This window comes from Bison bison, unplaced genomic scaffold (assembly GCF_000754665.1).
Source record: "Bison bison bison isolate TAMUID 2011002044 unplaced genomic scaffold, Bison_UMD1.0 scf7180017864266, whole genome shotgun sequence".
NCBI classification, from domain to species: domain Eukaryota; kingdom Metazoa; phylum Chordata; class Mammalia; order Artiodactyla; family Bovidae; genus Bison; species Bison bison.
Window position 1 is genome coordinate 2,646,469 of NW_011494838.1, and position 18,343 is coordinate 2,664,811.

At 39.5% G+C, this 18,343-nt stretch overlaps 1 protein-coding gene across 1 annotated transcript in view; it reads left to right on the forward strand.

Annotated features, from left to right (window-relative positions):
• The window catches only part of C5 (complement component 5), a 97,678-nt gene that overhangs the window by 7,789 nt on the left and 71,546 nt on the right, over positions 1-18,343 (forward strand). Inside the window, exons 3-9 of the mRNA XM_010848415.1 lie at positions 1,968-2,130; positions 7,148-7,218; positions 8,821-8,912; positions 10,236-10,318; positions 12,653-12,743; positions 14,567-14,681; positions 16,589-16,715. Of these exons, the coding sequence (XP_010846717.1) occupies positions 1,968-2,130; positions 7,148-7,218; positions 8,821-8,912; positions 10,236-10,318; positions 12,653-12,743; positions 14,567-14,681; positions 16,589-16,715 (742 nt within the window). The remainder of the gene's footprint in view (positions 1-1,967; positions 2,131-7,147; positions 7,219-8,820; positions 8,913-10,235; positions 10,319-12,652; positions 12,744-14,566; positions 14,682-16,588; positions 16,716-18,343) is intronic.

Genomic DNA, 18,343 nt, shown 5'->3' on the forward strand with positions numbered 1-18,343 from the left:
GTTAATAGAAAGAACAACCTGTATCAAATAAATTTTCCTTCTATTGGGCTTCCCTGGCGGCTCAGACGGTAAAAGAATCTGCCTGCAGTGCAGGAGACTGAATTTCGATCCCTGGATCGGGAAGATCCCCTGGAGAAGGGAATGGTAACCCACTCAGGTATTCTTGCCTGGAGAATTTCATGGACAGAAGAGCCTGGCGGGCTACAATCCATGGGGTCAGAAAGAGTTGGACACAACTGAGGGATTAAGATATTGTTGTATAGTTTGGTTAGAGAATTGCTCGTAATTCATTTCTTATTAAGAACTCTGATAACTAAAAATAACTTTCATATTTACTGTTTCTTTATCCAAGTGAAAAATATTGTTTTAAATTCTGATATAAATTCAAAAATAAAGAACCAAAAAATCAAAGACTTCTAGACTTGGAAGGGCCTCTGAGGCTTATTAGACCAGTGTTTCTTTAACGTGAGTTCTTTAAAAAGAGATTAAACTGAAATTTTATAAAGAGCTGAAAGTTAGAATTACGTTGATATTTACCATTTTGAGTTTATTTTATAAATGTTTAGATTTTATAATTATACAAAAGTGATAAGCACAAGAATATTATGCTTTTAGGTCTGTACATATTTAACACTGTACTGAAAATATTTCTTTATTTTTATAAATAACAAAAAGTCAACACTTGAGAGTCCTCCAGAATATTTTATCCTTTAAAAGAGTTCTATATATTACTCAAATTTCAGAAACACTGATCTAAATAAATTCTAACCAAACGTAGGAATTCTTTGCTTCATGTCCTTGATGATAAGTGCTCTAACCTTTTAGCAAACAGGTCCACTTATTAGGTTTATGAGGAAATAAAATTCATTTCCCCAAAGAAGGCACTTTTATCTGCTGCCATTAGCCACAAACATGTGGCTGTTATCTTTAAATTTAAATCAATCAAATGTAACTAATATAAAAAATTCAGTTCATCACTCATACTAGCCATGTTTCTAGTGCTTAAATAGCTACAGATGGCCTGTACTGAGCAGCATAGTTTTAGGACATTCCCCTCACCACAGAAAACGCTATTGATCAGTGCTAACTTAAATGGCTAATTTGGAAAATAAATTAGGGTGGGGAAATCATAAAAACTGATGCATATCTTAAGCATTTAAATTTATCTCAACATTACAATATATCTTTATTTGCTAATCGTTTGATGTTGTGCCAAGGTCTTTCCTTGGGTCCACTTGCAGCAGCCAGCCTTATTCATAACGGGTCACACCTTTAACGAATCATCTGTTCTGCAGTTTCTATTTCCTTGAAGTAGAGAAAAAACTTAGGTACTTGCAAAGCAATCTGAGTGCAGAATCTTTATAGATTCTTACTGCTTTTCCAAACGTTTATAGTACTCTCATATATCTAATTCACCATGGTTGGTTGTATTAATTAGCTTTTATCTCAAACTGGAAAGTGTACTGCTCAACCGTGGGAACAGAGGATGTAAATATAATACAGTGTCCTGAACACCAGTCAGGATGTTGAAGAGAGGGAATGGAGAACACGGACTAACCCAGCAAAATGAAGAGGTTAAAGCTTGTTAGGAGAGCTGTGGTTCAGATGGTAAAGGATCTGCCCACAATGCAGGAGACCCAGCTTTGATCCCTGGGTCTATTCTTGCCTGGAGAATCCCATGGACAGAGGAGCCTGGTGGGCTACAGTCCGTGGGGTCACAAAGAGTCAGACACGACTGAGCAGCTAACACTTTCATAGTAGTAGTTTTAAAAATGTGTATAAAATTTGGGAAGCATAGAACCAAAAATTTTTAATTACTTAAAGCTGAATGTTGATTATGATGTTTGATACTGAAGGGCTTGGAGCAAAATTTATTTACTACTTTGGCTCCTATACTACTTTTTAAATAACATGTTTTGTAACTTTGGAATTATTATACTCTTTGCCATCAACATTTTCTTTTACAGATACAACCCAAACAGTTGTCTGAAAGACAAAGCTCCGTTTCACATGTGTATCTGGAAGTTACATCAAAGCATTTTTCAAAAGCAAAAAAAATGCCAGTAACCTACGACAATGGATTCCTCTTCATTCACACAGACAAACCTGTGTACACCCCACACCAGTCAGGTAGAGTGTGAGACGCCTCTTTCTCTGGGGAGCAGTGGGACGGGCACTGACACCGTACTGTAGAGCTTTATCCTTCAAGCTGGAGCAACTGGATAATGGATGACGGCATTTGTTTAAACTGAACTCTGGATGTGGGGAAGAATCATTTATTTTTAATGTTTGTTTTGCATTGGAGTCAAACTGGTTTACAAAGCTGTGTTAGCTTCAGGTGTATAGCAAAGTGATTCATCTGTACATATACATGTATCACATTAGTTTCACTTTTAGGTTATTACAGACTGTTGAGCAGAGGTCCCTGGGCCATGCGATAGGTCCTCACTGGTTATCTATCTAAATAGAGCAGCATGAACACTGCCAAGCTCATTCTATGAGGCCACCAGCACTGAGATGACAAAAGCAGACAGGGACACCACAAAATAAGATGACAGGCCAGTATCACTGTGAGCTTTAACGCTTGAGTTTAAGTGGAGACAGGCTTCCAACTTGATCAAAAGAGTCTCAATCCCCAGTGATTTCTACTTATAAATATAATTTTAATTTTAAATTCATATGGAAATTGTTAAATAATTATATGGAATTTAGTTTTTAAATTTTAAATATAAATCTCAGATTCATATGGAAATCACAAAAGTCAACAAGTACATTATCTACCCTGTCAGTTGTTCCCACGTAGGAAAAAAGCTATTTAAGAATTATGAGATGTAGTGTTAGGTTTTATTATTAAACAAGCTATAAGAGGTAACTGCAAATATAATTTTGGCAATGTGAAAATAATTTGTTATAAAGTAGTGATCATAAAAACATTCTATTACTTTGCAGCTAATTCTCAAATTCAGAAAACAAATCAAACCCTAGGGTATCAGATGATTCAGCAAAAAGTAAGTGAAGTCACATAAATAAATGGATATTAATTTTCTAAGGAGATCTACCTAAAGAAAGTTCCTATTAGAACACGGGTTTGTATTAGTGGTTTATCTGTTAGAGGGGGAAAGGACAGGGTAGCCCATCAAACCTCTGATTGGTGAGTGGCTGGATTTACTCCCAGTGAACGAAAAACAAAACACAGAAAAGTGTGAATGCTGCCCACATATGTTCACGTATCTGCAAAATCTTCAATTCCTCCATCACTCCCTGTTGCCAAAATTAACTTTTGAGCAAATCAGGATGGAATTATAAGAGTACATGGAAGGGGGAGGTTCCGGAGTTTCAATAATGGCATTATTGGTGAAGGAAAGAGGACGAGAGGCCAGACCAGCCAGTTTTGTTGAAAACCTTTCAGGTAGCACATGCTTGCTACATGTTGACTGATGCTGATGACAGAATGGAGTGGAATGGGCCTGCACCATTGCCTTTTCAGCAGGATCTCCTGTCATGACCAGCTCAGAAAGAAAAGGCCTAGAAAGGTTGGGGTATCGCTTCCAGCTTGGACATAATATCGTTGCCAGAATAGCATCCTATTGACTCCAAGAAGATGACTTGGTGTTCATTGAGATAGTCTCTGCCCATAAAGTTTGAGCCCTTTTTAAACATCATACCTTGAAACAAATATACCCTCATCCTTGCCCTGTTCCCATATTAGAGGATGCTTCTTTAATTGGGTCTTGTTGACACTACTTACCATTTAGGGTTCTCATCTTTCTTTTTCTTGTTTAATTTTTGGCTGTGCCCCGTGGCATGCAGGACATTAGTTCCCTGACCAGGGATTGAACCTGTGCCCCTCGCAATGGAAGCATGCAGTCTTAACCACTGCCCTCCAGGCAAGTCCCTAGGGTCCTCATCTTTGTCCATCAAGCAGCCTGATACCCAGACCCTGGGACTTCTGTTAGCTCTCAAGTTTTCCCTTAAGAACAGCCCCATTTATTATTTCTTTATCAGAACTTTACCATAAAAATATGTAGTGTCTTCATCTTAGAATGGAGAAGGAAATGACAACCCACTCCAGTGTTCTTGCCTGGAGAATCCCAGGGACGGGGGAGCCTGGTGGGCTGCAGTCTATGGGGTTGCAGAGTCGGACACGACTGAAGCGACTTAGCAGCAGCAGCATCTTAGAATAGAGATGAGAGATCTCTAAGATCTAAGACCTATTCTATCTTAGAATAGATCATACAGAAAACCAGAGCACCTCCCTCTAAATTTTGACTCATTAATGAGAGGTAGTGAAATATAGTTGTGAACAGCAGACTCAGGAGCCAAATTGTCTGGGTTCAAATCACAGTTGGGGCTCTTATTAGCTCCATGACCTTGTGTGAGTTAATCTTTCTGAGTCCCGTTTTCCTCATCTGTATAGTGGAGATAGTAATAGAACTTACCTCTCAGAGTTGTGAGAGTTTGGTGAATTCATATGTATAAAGCACTTCAAACACTGCCTACCCCAGAGTAAGCATCAGGAAAGTATTTTCCATTATCATTTAATCTATGGAATAGCACAAAGCCTTATTAACACAGAAGAAAAAAGAATTACTGAAAAGTAATTCTTTTAGAAATTAATTACATCTTGCTATTTATAGCTCTAATGTCCCAGTCCTCACATTTTAATCTGAAGATCCTGGAGGGATTTTTCATATAAGTATCTTTAGGATAGAGGCTTAGATCTTCAAGGCTTTACAGGATGAAGGATTTTAGAATATTGACCAAAATGCTTCCAGTTTCACACAGCCTGTGTCCTGCCCGCCCCTCCTGCCTCATCACCCACCGTGCCGGCTCTCGTCTGTGGACAGCAGCCAATCTGACGTCTGTACAGTTGCTTTCTTGCACCATTTTCCCATCCGTAGTAAGGCCTGTGAGCCTCTCCCCGGAACATTCATCGCCTTCCTCGCCCTCTGAACTTCCACTCACCTCTTCCGTGCCATCACACAGAGGGCAGCCTTCTCTGCATCAAAGCTCCCTCTGTTGGCCTCAGAAAGCCGGGCAGTGTCCTTGGCAGCATTTCCCACCCCTAGAAGTTTACAGTTGTGGGATCTTGTGTTTGCCTCTCTACTCCACTCCTTTAGAGGAATTCCACGTCTGATTTGCCACCATCATATCTCGGTGCCTAGCATAGTGTCTGCACGTAGAAGGCATTCAATATATATTTTAAACGTCTATAAGCTATACCTTTGGTACAAAAAGCATTTATTGAACTTGCCTTTGGTATACCATCGCTATGAAGACAAGATTAATTTTCTAACCTAGCACAAACTGAGTTAGGAAGTGGACAAGTAGTAGCTATAGAAATAATAAAAATAAAATAAAAATAATAAGCATTCATGGTTCGTTGTTATGCGCTGGGTTATGCAAAGCTTTGTCTCATTTAGTCTCGCGTGCCATGAAGCAGATACTAGCAGTCCTGTGTTACAGATGTGGGGCCGAAGGGTAAGAGGGATTAAGCATCCTGTTCTGGGTCACGTTGAAAAGTGACAGAGATAGAAATGAAACCAAAGTTTTGGATTTTAGGGCCCAAACTCTTAACTTTTGCGGCACACTGCCTCTGGCAGCAGCTCAGTGATGCTCAGGGCTGGACCAGGTATGTTCATAAGGCAGGAGAGGGGACTCGAGCTGAGAGACAGGCGTGAGGGAACAGCAGCGCAGAGGGATCTACTGAGCATTTCATTTTGATCTTATGGTCTTAGTGAAATCAATTTTAGAGAGCTTAATATGTGGCTTCTTAGGTAGAGCTTTGCATAATACTGACCCTTTAAAGGTTTATGACGTCCGTCCACAAACGTTTAACCGTTTGTGGTTAAAGTTTTGGCCATGAAATGATTTGAGCATCAGAAAAACCCTAGAGAAATTATAACATGTCATTGGAAGGAATTAAACCAGCGTGTTCAAGCAGCTAAGAGTTAAAAGCTAAGCAGACGTATTCGTTTAAAAGGTGGGGATCTGACAGGAAGAAGTGGAAGGGAACTAATTGTTACTGAGCTCCCTGCCATTATTCTTTTAACAACGAAGGAATAATTGTAGGATCTGGCTCAATAAATGTAACAAAACTGTACAATTCAAAACTATCCTTAGCAACAGTAAGAGACAATTTGGGGCCTTGTTGTAAGAGTGTATAGTCTGAAACAAACCACCTAATTTTTCATTAAAATCTTCAATTCTGAGATGATTTATTATACTCCCAGTATAACCACTCCAGTATTCTTGGGCTCCCCTGGTGGCTCAGATAGTAAAGAATCGGACTGCAGTGCAGGAGACCTGGGTTCGATCCCAGGTTGGGTGGAAAGATCCCCTGGAGGAGTGCATGGCAACCCGCTCCAGTATTCTTGCCTGGAGAATCCTCGTGGACAGAGGAGCCTGATGGGCTACAGTCCATGGGGTCACAGGAGTCAGACATGACTGAGTGACTAAGCTCAATACAACCATAGGGTAGACATCACTATTTTGCTACTATGAAATTTTTTATAAATACTGGCCTGATTACAGATATAACTAATTTTGTACTATATATTTGTTCCCCCAAAGATATATGCAAATAAATTTTAATAAAGTGAACTGTTCTTTAAATTCTTTAAAGAAGAATTTAAAAATCTTTAAAAAATGCTTTATATCTTTAATATCTTAAAAAAAATACTTTAAATAGAAGTAGCTCTTTAAAGGAATGCAAAAGGATTCTCTTTAAAAGAAAAAAATTTTAGTGATGTGCTGGGAAAGATTGAGGGCAGGAGGAGAAGGGGACAACAGAGGATGAGGTGGTTGGATGGCATCACCGACTCGATGGACATGAGTTTGAGCAAATTCCAAGAGTTGGTGATGGACAGGGAAGCTTGGTGTGCTGCAGTCCACAGGGTTGAAAAGAGTCGAACATGACTGAGTGACCGAACTGAACTGAACTGAAAAGGATTCTCAATAAAAGAAAAAATTTTTAGTGATGTATTTGTCTACAAGCTAACTTTTTCTTTCTTTTAAATACGAATTTCCATATATGATTATGTATTGAATCTTTAAGATGAGGCTTATCTCTTTTAAGGATGATTATTGCAAATATCAAAATACTGTCGCTTCACAAAGTTATTGATGATATCAATTATTCTTACAGTAAAGGTTAGAGTTTATTCACTGAATGATGACCTGAAGCCAGCCAAAAGAGAAACGGTCTTAACTTTCATAGTAAGTATGTTTATTTAAATAATAATTTTATATAAAAAATTTTAAATTATTTAAATTTTCATCAGGACAAGACACTTTGCTCCATAACCCTGTCCTGACACCATACTGGCTTATTCAATGTTCAGAAATGGCTGTTGAACACCTTCTATGTGTATCACGTTGTAGGGTTATTCCTTTACAATATGTAAAAATACCATGAAAATGAAAATCTCAGAAAGTTATGGTTTTGAACTAAATATATCCTTCATGATACATTTCTTAAAGACCACCCCTCAATCACTAAGAATTCAACTTAGTGAATTAATCCATCGATTCAACTAAGAATTAGTTGAATGTCTATTAAGTATGATATTTTTGATTTGCACAATACAAGGTAAAGAATTACAGCCTGTGGCACTTACGCTTGAGGAGTTTAGAGTTTAGTAAGTAACAGACACTAGCACATGGAAAATAGTGCTAACCCCATGAGATAAAGATCAGCAAGTATCAGCCTTTCATGAGCCATGATGTACATAACAGCTGTGTGCAATAAATTCCCATGGTCTTCCCAGTTCACGTCAAAACCCTACACATTTTTGGGAGGAGATAACTGCTCACCTATTAACAGTAGGTCCCCACTGCAGGTTGCAGCCCCTTTTTCTCCTACTCAAGGAACCAAAAAACCAAAAATCTTACCAGAACACGAGTGAAAAAGAGGGCTGTACAGGAATAACCGTGAATCCTTTATAACTTACAAAAATTATGGAACTTTCATAAACTTTCACATCTGAGTATTTTATAATGAATTATTTGAGAAGCATTAGTGTGTTCCAAGGAGAAGGCAATGGCACCCCACTCCAGTACTTTTGCCTGGAAAGTCCTGTGGACGGAGGAGCCTGGTAGGCTGCAGTCCATGGGGTCGCTAGAGTCGGACACGGCTGAGTGACTTCACTTTCACTTTTCACTTTCATGCATTGGAGAAGGAAATGGCAACCCACTCCAGTGTTCTTGCCTGGAGAATCCCAGGGACGGGGGAGCCTGTTGGGCTGCTGTCTATGGGGTCGCACAGAGTCGGACACTACTGAAGCGACTTAGCAGCAGCAGCAGCAGCAGTGTGTTCCAAGATTGTGGTTGATAATTATTGATATAGCCTGTAAACTTTCAAATTTCTAGCTAATAAATGAATTTTACAGCATATTTGCTTTGGAAAGTTCCAAATGAACACATACAAAATTTAGATTCCACTTTATAGATAAGTGTATGAGATATTATTTGATTCATTATAACATCAGTTTTTGTCATAGGTCTTTTTTTAGCCATACAATAGAAAGTTGAATCTCTTCTAGATAATTGAGACGAGGATACCCTGGACACTGATTTACTTTTTTTGTTTGTTTTTTTTTTTTAAGTGAGGCAGGAGATGGAAAAAAGTCAAAAAAGGAGGAAATGCCTTAAATGAGCCGTATTTGTCTTTCACAACATTTAAATGGTTTTCCCCCTTCATATTTAATTTGAAGACATGGATATTTGTTAGTAAATATTTCTATCAATCAAAGACAACGTAGTCAGTTAATTTTTAAAACGTGATTTATATGCTTGGAAATTGTCTGTTTTTATTCAAAGGATCCCGAAGGATCAGAAGTTGACATGGTAGAAGAAAATGATTATACTGGAATTATTTCTTTTCCTGACTTCAAGATTCCATCTAATCCTAAGTATTTTAAAGTTTTTTGTTGTGTTTTTAATAAAGTTTTCTGTAGAACAGACATCTGGACCTTTTGGTCGTGAGGTAGATAACCAGTCAAATGGAGCCACCTAGTGTTAACAAAAAGTAAGTGTGAGAGAAATGAAGATGTACAAAGTCTTTTCAGGTCTAATGAAAAGCTAGGCTCGGGTTCTGGCAAAACAAACAAACCACTCACAATACTTCTCACCTTACAGATAGAAATTAAAATTTGGAAGAATCAAAAAAATAGTTCCCAGGCCTTTTTCTATCAAAACCATCAACCTTCCACCCTTCAAGGAATCTAATAGACTATCAGTCTAAAAGGCTGGTGTTGTCCCATGCCTTGCTATGACCAATAGAAATATTGGTCTTCTGTAGTCTTTACTGCATAGACCACCAGAAGACAGATTTCAAGAGGGAGGATCTTAGTAAAGTTATTTCCTCCATTTGGTCTCATGCTAGAGGATTAAGAACATGTTTAAACAGAACCCAATGCAATAAAAATTTAGTGAACACATTCCCGGGAAATGCAAAGTACAACGGGAATGAGAAATTTAAAATAGAAATAAAAAATTCATAGTCCCTGTCTCCCACAAACTTAAAGAAGGACGAATAAGTGCGTATAAAAATGACTGCAATATCACTTTAAAATCTTCTTATGGTCGTTTTTGCTCTGCCCTCTAGAAGGGAGTTCACAGTTAATTAACTGTACTGAAGATCTTCTAGAAATTTGGATGAAATTGGGGGATTTACGTAATTTGGGTAATTTTAAAATTGTGTACCTCCTTGAAAATATTCCATAATAGCGAAGAATTGAGCTAATTATTGTATAACTCTTATCATTTCTCCACCTCCATCTTATGCCAAGTGGTAGATCATGCCAGAGTATGCATCAGCCATGATAGCCTCCTGCGACCATTGCTTTCCTACCCCAGTACCTTTTCACAGGTCATCCCCTCTGCTTAAAATGTGCTTTGTCTTACTCTTCACAAAGCTGGCTTCCTCTCATCCTTTAGGACGTGGGTTAAATGCACTCTTTTCTAAGAGGCTACCTTGGATGCAACATCGAATGCAGTCCCTCTCTTCCTTTTTCTTTTCTCTCTCCTCATTTTACTGTCTTATTTTCTTCATGGCACTTGTCTCAATTTTGTAAGTAATTCTTTATTAATTTACTTGCCTTTACTCCCCACTAGACTATAAACTTCTTGAGGACAGGGGTCTTGTCTCTATTGGTCACTTTTGTATCACTAGCCGCTCAACGTAACAGGCACATTTCATGACTTCCATAATTTTAAATATTTTGCTTCCATAGATACGGTGTGTGGACCATTCGAGCTAAATATAAAGAAGACTTTTCAACAACTGGAACCGCATATTTTGAAATTAAAGAATATGGTAATTTCTGATGATTAAAAGTTTACCTATGTAGAGTTAGCATTTTTGCAATAATTCTTTTCATGAATGAACTTAATGTAAAATCACTCCCAGATGAAGATGAGGCTGCTTGCTGGTATGGTTAGAAGTACTGATGGAGGCGGTGGGAGGATGGGCGTTGTCTGAATGCCTAAGCTCTGGGTGTAGCTGCCCTGTTGGCCTTAAACAAGCACACCAGCCCTCTGGACTTGTCTTCCTCATCATAGAGCTCCAAGAGACCCAGCCCCTGGGGAGCTCGACTGGTTCAGGTCCTTTCCAGAATTAGGCTTTTAGGAGAAGCAACCAGAGTTGAGGTGAGCGGAACCTGGTTAGACTGACAGGTGATTTACTCACTTCATCCCAACCTGTCAGTGACAGAACAGGAACATCTGGATTCCTTACCCGAGTCCAGTGTTGTTTTCCTGCTGACTCAGAAATTCCTAATACATTGATCCAAAAATGTCAGATAGTCTTACTTTGAAATCAGTCATGTTAATGGGTTAATAATTAAACGTATAAACCGCTTAACCTTCCCATTTCTTGTAGTTGTTTACTAGAGTATCTGTGTGCTCTGATACAGAGTTTCTGTATCAGAAGTTTCTGTAATAAAAAACTTTATTTTGCTTGAAGTCATATTTTAATTCTCCCAATAGACTCATAATAATGTGGCGAATAAACACGTGAATTTTAACAATTAACAAACTGTGACCAAACAAATTTACTATGATGAAGCTCAACTTTAAAGATTACAGGCTCTAAACAACATATAATCCTAACTGGTCCCCTTTCCTCCAAGTGTTTTTGCTGCTTCTTGTACATATCTAAAATTTATCCACCTCTTATTATCTGGAGCCACACATTTATTTTATCACCAGGCTCCCTCATGGACTACTGCAAACCCACCCTCAACCCCCAGCTGTTATCTCTGCTTTGAAGCTATTCTTGCCGTCGTGTTATTTCATTATTGAAGTCCCCAACACCTCCTCATTGCCATCCCCTCCTCAGCCTCGTTTATGCCACTCCAGTAATGGTGACTTTGCATATGATCTGCCTACAACCCCCTCCCCCTCCCTCTCACCTAGCCAACTCCTACTCACCTTCAAGTCTCGGTTGAAAAACCATTTATCCAGTGATGTTTTCCCTGAATTCTCTTTCCTGGGAAGGACTCCCTGTACTCACTTATAAATATCAGCTTTCATAACGGTCCTAAGTGTTTGTGTAATTCTTTGCTTATGCTTGTCTTCCCTGCTCGACTATGAGCTCATTGAGGGTAGGGTTTGTCTGTCGTGTTCATGGGTGTGTCCGTCTTGGTAGGACTGTGCAGGCTACATGGTGGGTGCTGGATGAAACGATGAAATATTTTCCTCTACTTCATATCTTGGAGAGAACATATCTGCCTTGATCTTTAATAACATAGGAATGCAGCCCAGAGCAACAGATTGCATTGCTCTTTGACTTCTCTTTCCTCCCACATTGCAGGCAGATTCTTTACTGTTTGTGTTATGCAGGAAGGCCCTCTCACCATCTAGAAAACATATAAGCCATATCTGACTCCATCTCACTTACTCTCATGTGACAGTCTTTATCTACAATATCAAGGTCATTCAATCACCCAATTTCTGTTAGGTGTTGTGCAGGTTAATAGAATCTGTAAACCTTACTACACAGGCTGTGTTAGAACAAAGAGAAGACCGTGCTTTTTTGGACAGGTGAAATTGTTTTCTCTTGGGCAATCAGAATACCAAAGAGACAGGGAAAAAACTCCTCCTTCCTTTCGGCCCTAATTTTTAATTTTGCATGAAGCTTTTTTCTTGTAGCTAATTGTAAGCTCTCGCTTTTGACTAAAGGGAGAGTTTTATGTTGGAATTTGGAGACTGGGTGGATTTAATCTATTAGACAAAAAATGGAAATGTTAAACAAGCAAGAAATTTCTTTTTCCATTTTCAATTTAATAAACATTTGTTGAACACATGCTCTATTTGTGGCTCATGAGAAGGTTGAGGGAGGAGACACGCAAAAATAAAGAGAATAGTCTTTTTTGTTTCAAGGAGCCCATCCTCTAGCGGAGGAAGTAGTCAGTTGCCTGTAAGTGCTGAAATCAAAGTTTAAGTCAAGTTCTTCTAGCACGTAGCGTATGAACTAACCTCTGATTGGTGGAACAGGAGGCTTCCCGAGATCCTGCTATTGGTGATGGCAAGGTGGATGCTGCGCTGGTGTCACGGCTTATCCAGCTATTCCAGAGATACAGTTGGTTGCTATGCTTTAAAGACTACTCTAATTCAAGTGGTAACGTTGCTTCTTTGTTTTTATTTTCAGTGTTGCCACATTTTTCTATCTCAATAGAACCAAAAAGTAATTTCATTGGTTATAAGCACTTTACTAATTTTGAAATTACTATAAGAGCAAGGTAAGAAAGTGTTTTGTTTTGTTTTCAGAGTTTTCAGTTAAACTGAATGCTAACTTTGGTGACATTTGCCCAGAGTGAGATCTTTGATTTTTACCCCCAGTTTTATTGAGATATAATTGACCTATGACATTGGGAAAGGTTAAGGTGTACTGTGTGGTGAGTTGATACATTTATATATCGCTGAGATCTGTGATTTAGTGGCAATGTCTGGCATGACTTTGAAACTACCTAACTGAGAAGACATCACGCCTATGGTTTATTTGCTCATCGTCACGCCTATGAGTTTATTTGCTTATCCTGATTTTAGCTGATTCTGATTTTAGTCTGGTTGATTATTCACCAGCCAAAAAAAAAAATCTTAAAAACGTAAGTTCAGTGTGTATGTTTAGGAGGCAGCCTGCCTTAGGATACTGGGACTGAGACATGAAGCTTTAACTTCTTATCATTTTTAATGGCTTCATCCGCCAGCTAATGCTGATAACTACTTTGGGACCCAGTGCCTTAACACCACAGCTACTTACGAGTCAGCTGGGCAGTTCTGCTGTCTGGGCCAGGCTGGTGTCAGTGGGGCTCACCCACATGAGCAGTCAATTGGCAGGTCAGCTGGGGGCTGGCTGGCCTAGGGAGGTCTTACTCAGATGCCTGACAGTTAACTGGCAGTTGACTGAAGCTGCAAGGATGACTGGCCCATGTGTGTTTCTCATCAACCAATGGGCTAGCTTGTAGCAGCAGCAATGCTCGAAGAGAGAAAATGGGAGCATAAAAGTCCTTTTGAGGTTTACACTTCGGGACTAACACACCATCACTTCCACCACATTCTTTTGTCCAAAGCAAATTACAGCACCAGCCTGAAGGAAACAGCCTCCCTTCACACCATTTGCAGGCAAAGAGCTGCAAAGGCAGTAGACACATGGGCAGGTGGAGAATTGGGGTTATTTTTATAAGCGACCTACCATTTAAAAATGACCTAGTATAATTATTAAAAACAATAACCGATTCATGTAACTATATATGTCAGGCACTTTTCAAAGCATTCTGTATGTATCAGCTCATTTAATCTTTACAAAACTCTGTGTGATAGATACAATTACTATCCCCACATTACAAACAGAAAACCGAAGGTACGTAAATGTTAAGTAATATGCCCAAGATCATACAGCTAATAAATCACATGGTCTCTCTTGTTCCAGAACCCATGCCCTTAAAGGCTACCATATACTGCCTCTCTTTCTAGTGTTTATTCCTCAGATAGAGTGTTTGTCACTTAATCTAAGCCACTGTAAAAGCTCACTTGACAGAGAATTGTAGAAATGGACTTCTTTTAACGGAGAGACTTACTTTTTTTGTTCAAACTACGAATAACAAGAGTAAGATCTTGCTATCATGTTGGCTATACAGGAAGTTTTCTTTATCGTTGTTTTAATTCTAAACTGAAAAAGGAAATATGCAGTTAGAGTTTTTAAAAAGAACTTATATAACTGTGAGACTGGGCATGCTGCTTTAAAAGATGTAAAAGAAAATAAAGAGCAGTTCTCCACTGTTATCAAAATCATTGAGGAAGTGATGTGTTTTGTAAGAAAGAAGCCCAGACCTGACTCTTTTGATCTCCTCAAAATCAGTTCATTTCATCTAGCACATAGTAATAAAAATCTGTACTTTGGCTTTATTATGGTGGCTTTATGAGGATGAAATATAATAGTGGATGGGAAGGCACTTTAAAGTATGTCAAATGCTTTATGTGATTTTAAATTGTTATATTTTATCTGGATTTTATGATTGTAACCGTGTTAGCAGAACAGTTTTATGGTATGATTGTTTGACAGATATTTTTATAATAAAGTCGTCAACGAGGCTGACGTTTATATCACTTTTGGAATAAGAGACAACTTAGAAGATAATCAAAAAGAAATGATGCAAAAAGCAATGCAAAGCACATCGGTAAGAGATTCACTTGTACCTAAAGATCCGTCATGAACGCTAGAGCTGGAAAGTCACTTCTGTATCATCTAGCCCACGGTACTGTTTCGTGTAGGTGTGGAAATTGAAGCTTAAAAACCTTCCATTGACTTCTCACTATCCTGAGGATAAAGTTCTGTTTCCTTGTCACCAAGCCCCCTGCCGGCCCATCTCTCCCTTTCTTCCCCCTTGCGCTGGTCACCCCAGTTTTGCAAACTCCCCCCAGTCTCCCTCGCCTCCAGGTGTCTGCAGAGCTGCTCCTTCGGCCAGGGAATGCCCTTTCCCGTTGTCACCTGCTGCCTCTTCTCTGCCTGGCTAAGCCGTCCCGTTCTTTGTCTCCACGTCATCACCCATCCTGCCGCCTCAGGCCTTGAGTCGCTCTCGGTGGAGCGTGTTTCACACTTTATATTGCAGTGGTTTTCAACCAAGGGTGATTTTTACCCCCAAGGAGGCATTTGGTAATGTCCAGAGACATTTGTGGTTGTCACAACTGGGCAAGAGTGTCACACGAGCATTTCGTGGGTCGAGGCCAGGGATGTTGTGAAACTCCTTCAGAGCAGTGCTCCCCCAACAACGAATTACCCTGTGCAAAATGTCAATAGTGCTGAGGTTGAAAAACCATTACAGTTAGTAATGCTTTATTTACTGTATCGTTCTCTACACAAAACTCTTTGGGGGTCTGAATCATTCCCACTATATGCCTAGAGCCAGCTTGGTTGCTGGCAAATTGTGCAGGAGCTCTATAAAAATTTGTAAGTGAGTGAATTAACCGTGAGCTTGCTGAGAAGCTGTCGGCCACAGTCAAGGCCCAGTGGCTGCTGGAGCTCAGAGTGCCCTGTGGCCCTCGCCCCAGCTCAGTGCTCTCTGCGTCGCCCTGGATGGTAAGGGCTCAGGTCATTTTGTCCACTGCTGCACTTTCACAGCAGAGAAGGCAGTGGCACCCACTCCAGTGCCCTTGCCTGGAGAATCCCATGGATGGAGGAGCCTGGTGGGCTGCCGTCTATGGGGTCGCACAGAGTCGGACACGACTGAAGCGACTTCGCAGCAGCAGCTACACTTTCACAGAGCTTCTATCACCAGTTACTGAGCCCTTGCTCTTTCAAAGTACAGTTTTATTTAAGATATAAACGCCTCTTTTTTAATGCAAGATTCTATGTTAAACACTGAGGTTTAAAGCTACATAAGACAAAAATCCCTGGCCTCGAAGTACTCGATTTTAGAAGAAAAAATAAGGCAAAATCTGTCTTACTGTTGTGGTTAATAATTAAATAATATCATATGCTTCGCTGGTGGCTCAGACAGTAAAAATCTGACCAGGGTTCGATCTCTGGGTCGGGAAGATCCCCTGGAGAAGGAATGGGAACCCACTCCAGTATTCTTGCCTGGAGAATCCCATGGACAGAGGAGCCTGGCAGGCTGCAGTCTGTGGGGTGGCAAGGAGTCGGACACAACTTAGCGATTAACATATCGTGGATAACCCTATATCCCATTATCCACTGTGCGTTTTTAAATTAGTGTCTTAATATGCAAGCAGTAAAGTACAGAGTAAATATCATAAAATCCCATAAACTCTCAGTTAAGAGCAAAAGTAGGCTGAGAGGCCTAGAAAGATGATGATGACTCAGTGATGGGAAGAAGTCATCTTTGCCAGCTAGTACAAAAAAGACCTGTGGAACCAAATGATGTTTAAGATTCTTCCACATCTATAATTCTAAACAAATAGATTAGAAGATAACACTCTGGGCTTAACTGTGGACTCAGTTACTCGCGTTAGTGCTGAAGCTTTCGTCTTTGTCTTTGATTGAGAGGCTAGTAAAGGCATATTTTATTCACTTTTTGCTTATAAATTCTCCTCTGAAATAATTTGTTTATTTTCCCCCTTTAAAAAGTTGATAAACGGAATGGCTCAAGTCACATTTAACTCTGAAACAGCAGTTAAAGAATTGTCCTATGCAAGTCTAGAAGATTTAAACAACAAGTACCTCTATATCGGTGTGACAATCATAGAGTCTACAGGTAAGCTTGTTTTCCCTCTTAAACTTTCTCTTGGCAAATATTTGTTGTCGTTTATTTGCGAAGTCGTGTCCGACTCTTTTACAGCTCCACGAACTGCAGCCCACCAGGCTCCTCTGTCCATGGAATTTTCCAGGCAAGAATAGTGGAGTGGGTTGCCATTTCCTTCTCCAGGGGACCTTCCTGACCCAGGGCTTGAACCTGCAGCTCCTGTGTCTCCTGCATTGGCAGGCAGATTCTTTACCACTGACTGAGCCACCAGAGAAGATTCCCTGGAGGAGGGCATTTCAACCCACTCCAGTAGTCTTGCCTGAAGAATCCCATGGACAGAGAAGCCTGGCGGACTGTAGTCCATGGGCTCACAAAGAGTTGGATATGACCGAAGCAACTTAGCACGCACCAGAGAAGGGACTTTCTCTTGGGAAATATTTAGACAGCATATTAAAGGTATAAATATTTCATGCAATTTCTGTTTTCCTTTGCATGAAATACCACCTTTGTTTGTTTTTAGCACCCCCTCTTCCCCAAAAAGAAAAAAAACAAAAAACAAGGCCTCCAGGTATCAAGATCTCATTAGGATTTTCTGTCCTGAATTTTTTCAAGCAAAATCTAGAAAATGTGAAAGCCTATTTAGATTTTATACACTCTCTGAAATGTGATTTGTTAAGATTCTTATATTTGGGCCTCTTATAATATTTTAAATGAGATCTACCAACTCATGAGAATATTTTTCACAGATATCTTTAGGCCTTTATTAGAAAGCTATTTTCCCCCTGTTGGTACATTTGGTTACCTTATTTTGCTGTTTGTGTCAGATTATGGAAAGCTCACAGGGGTGTATTTTGGAATCATTTGCTGAGTCATTTCCTCAAATCATACTCCATTGTATCAGTTAACATATAGTTTTAAATGTATGTATTATAAATATCTGTAACCAAATCATTTAAAGGCTTGATAAATTTTTAACAAAGTTTGTACATTTTTATGAAAGTTACTAGTAATGCTTTACTAAGTAGTGCAATGAATTTTTATTTTTAATCCCTGTGCCCAATTTTGGAGTTGAGAGGGTTGTTGGTAATAAATGTATGATGTACACTTAAAAAAAAAAAAGGTATAAATAATTAGTACATTCTTTCACATTTTACTTCCTTTCATAGTTAAATTTTACTTTTCCATCATTAAAACTGGGATTGGAGTGTAGCTTTGTCACTCCCTAGCCACTGGGTCTCTACTGTCTTGATGTCAAGAAGGGATGACACCCGCCCATTTAACAGTCCAAGTGGCTCACAGCCTGTCTGGCTTGAACATCTGGCACCTCAGTTTTCTCACCCAGGAGGAATCAAAACCAAAGAGATTATGTGTGTAAAGACATTTGGTGAAGTACCATGCAAACGAAAGTTACCACGACTACCACAGTTTTATCCACTTAGCTGTATGATGATAGAGTTGAACAAAGTACATCATAAAGCCCTTTTCTTCTGGAATAGTAATTCTATCCAAAACTGGAGGTAATGTTTCTAACATGAGTCCAGTAACGGTATATGCCCCTCAGTGTTACGGCGGGAATGAAAGCGTCAGTGTGCGCAGAGCACTCTCACCAGCACCTCCTTCCCCCTTTCTCCTTGTCCTCC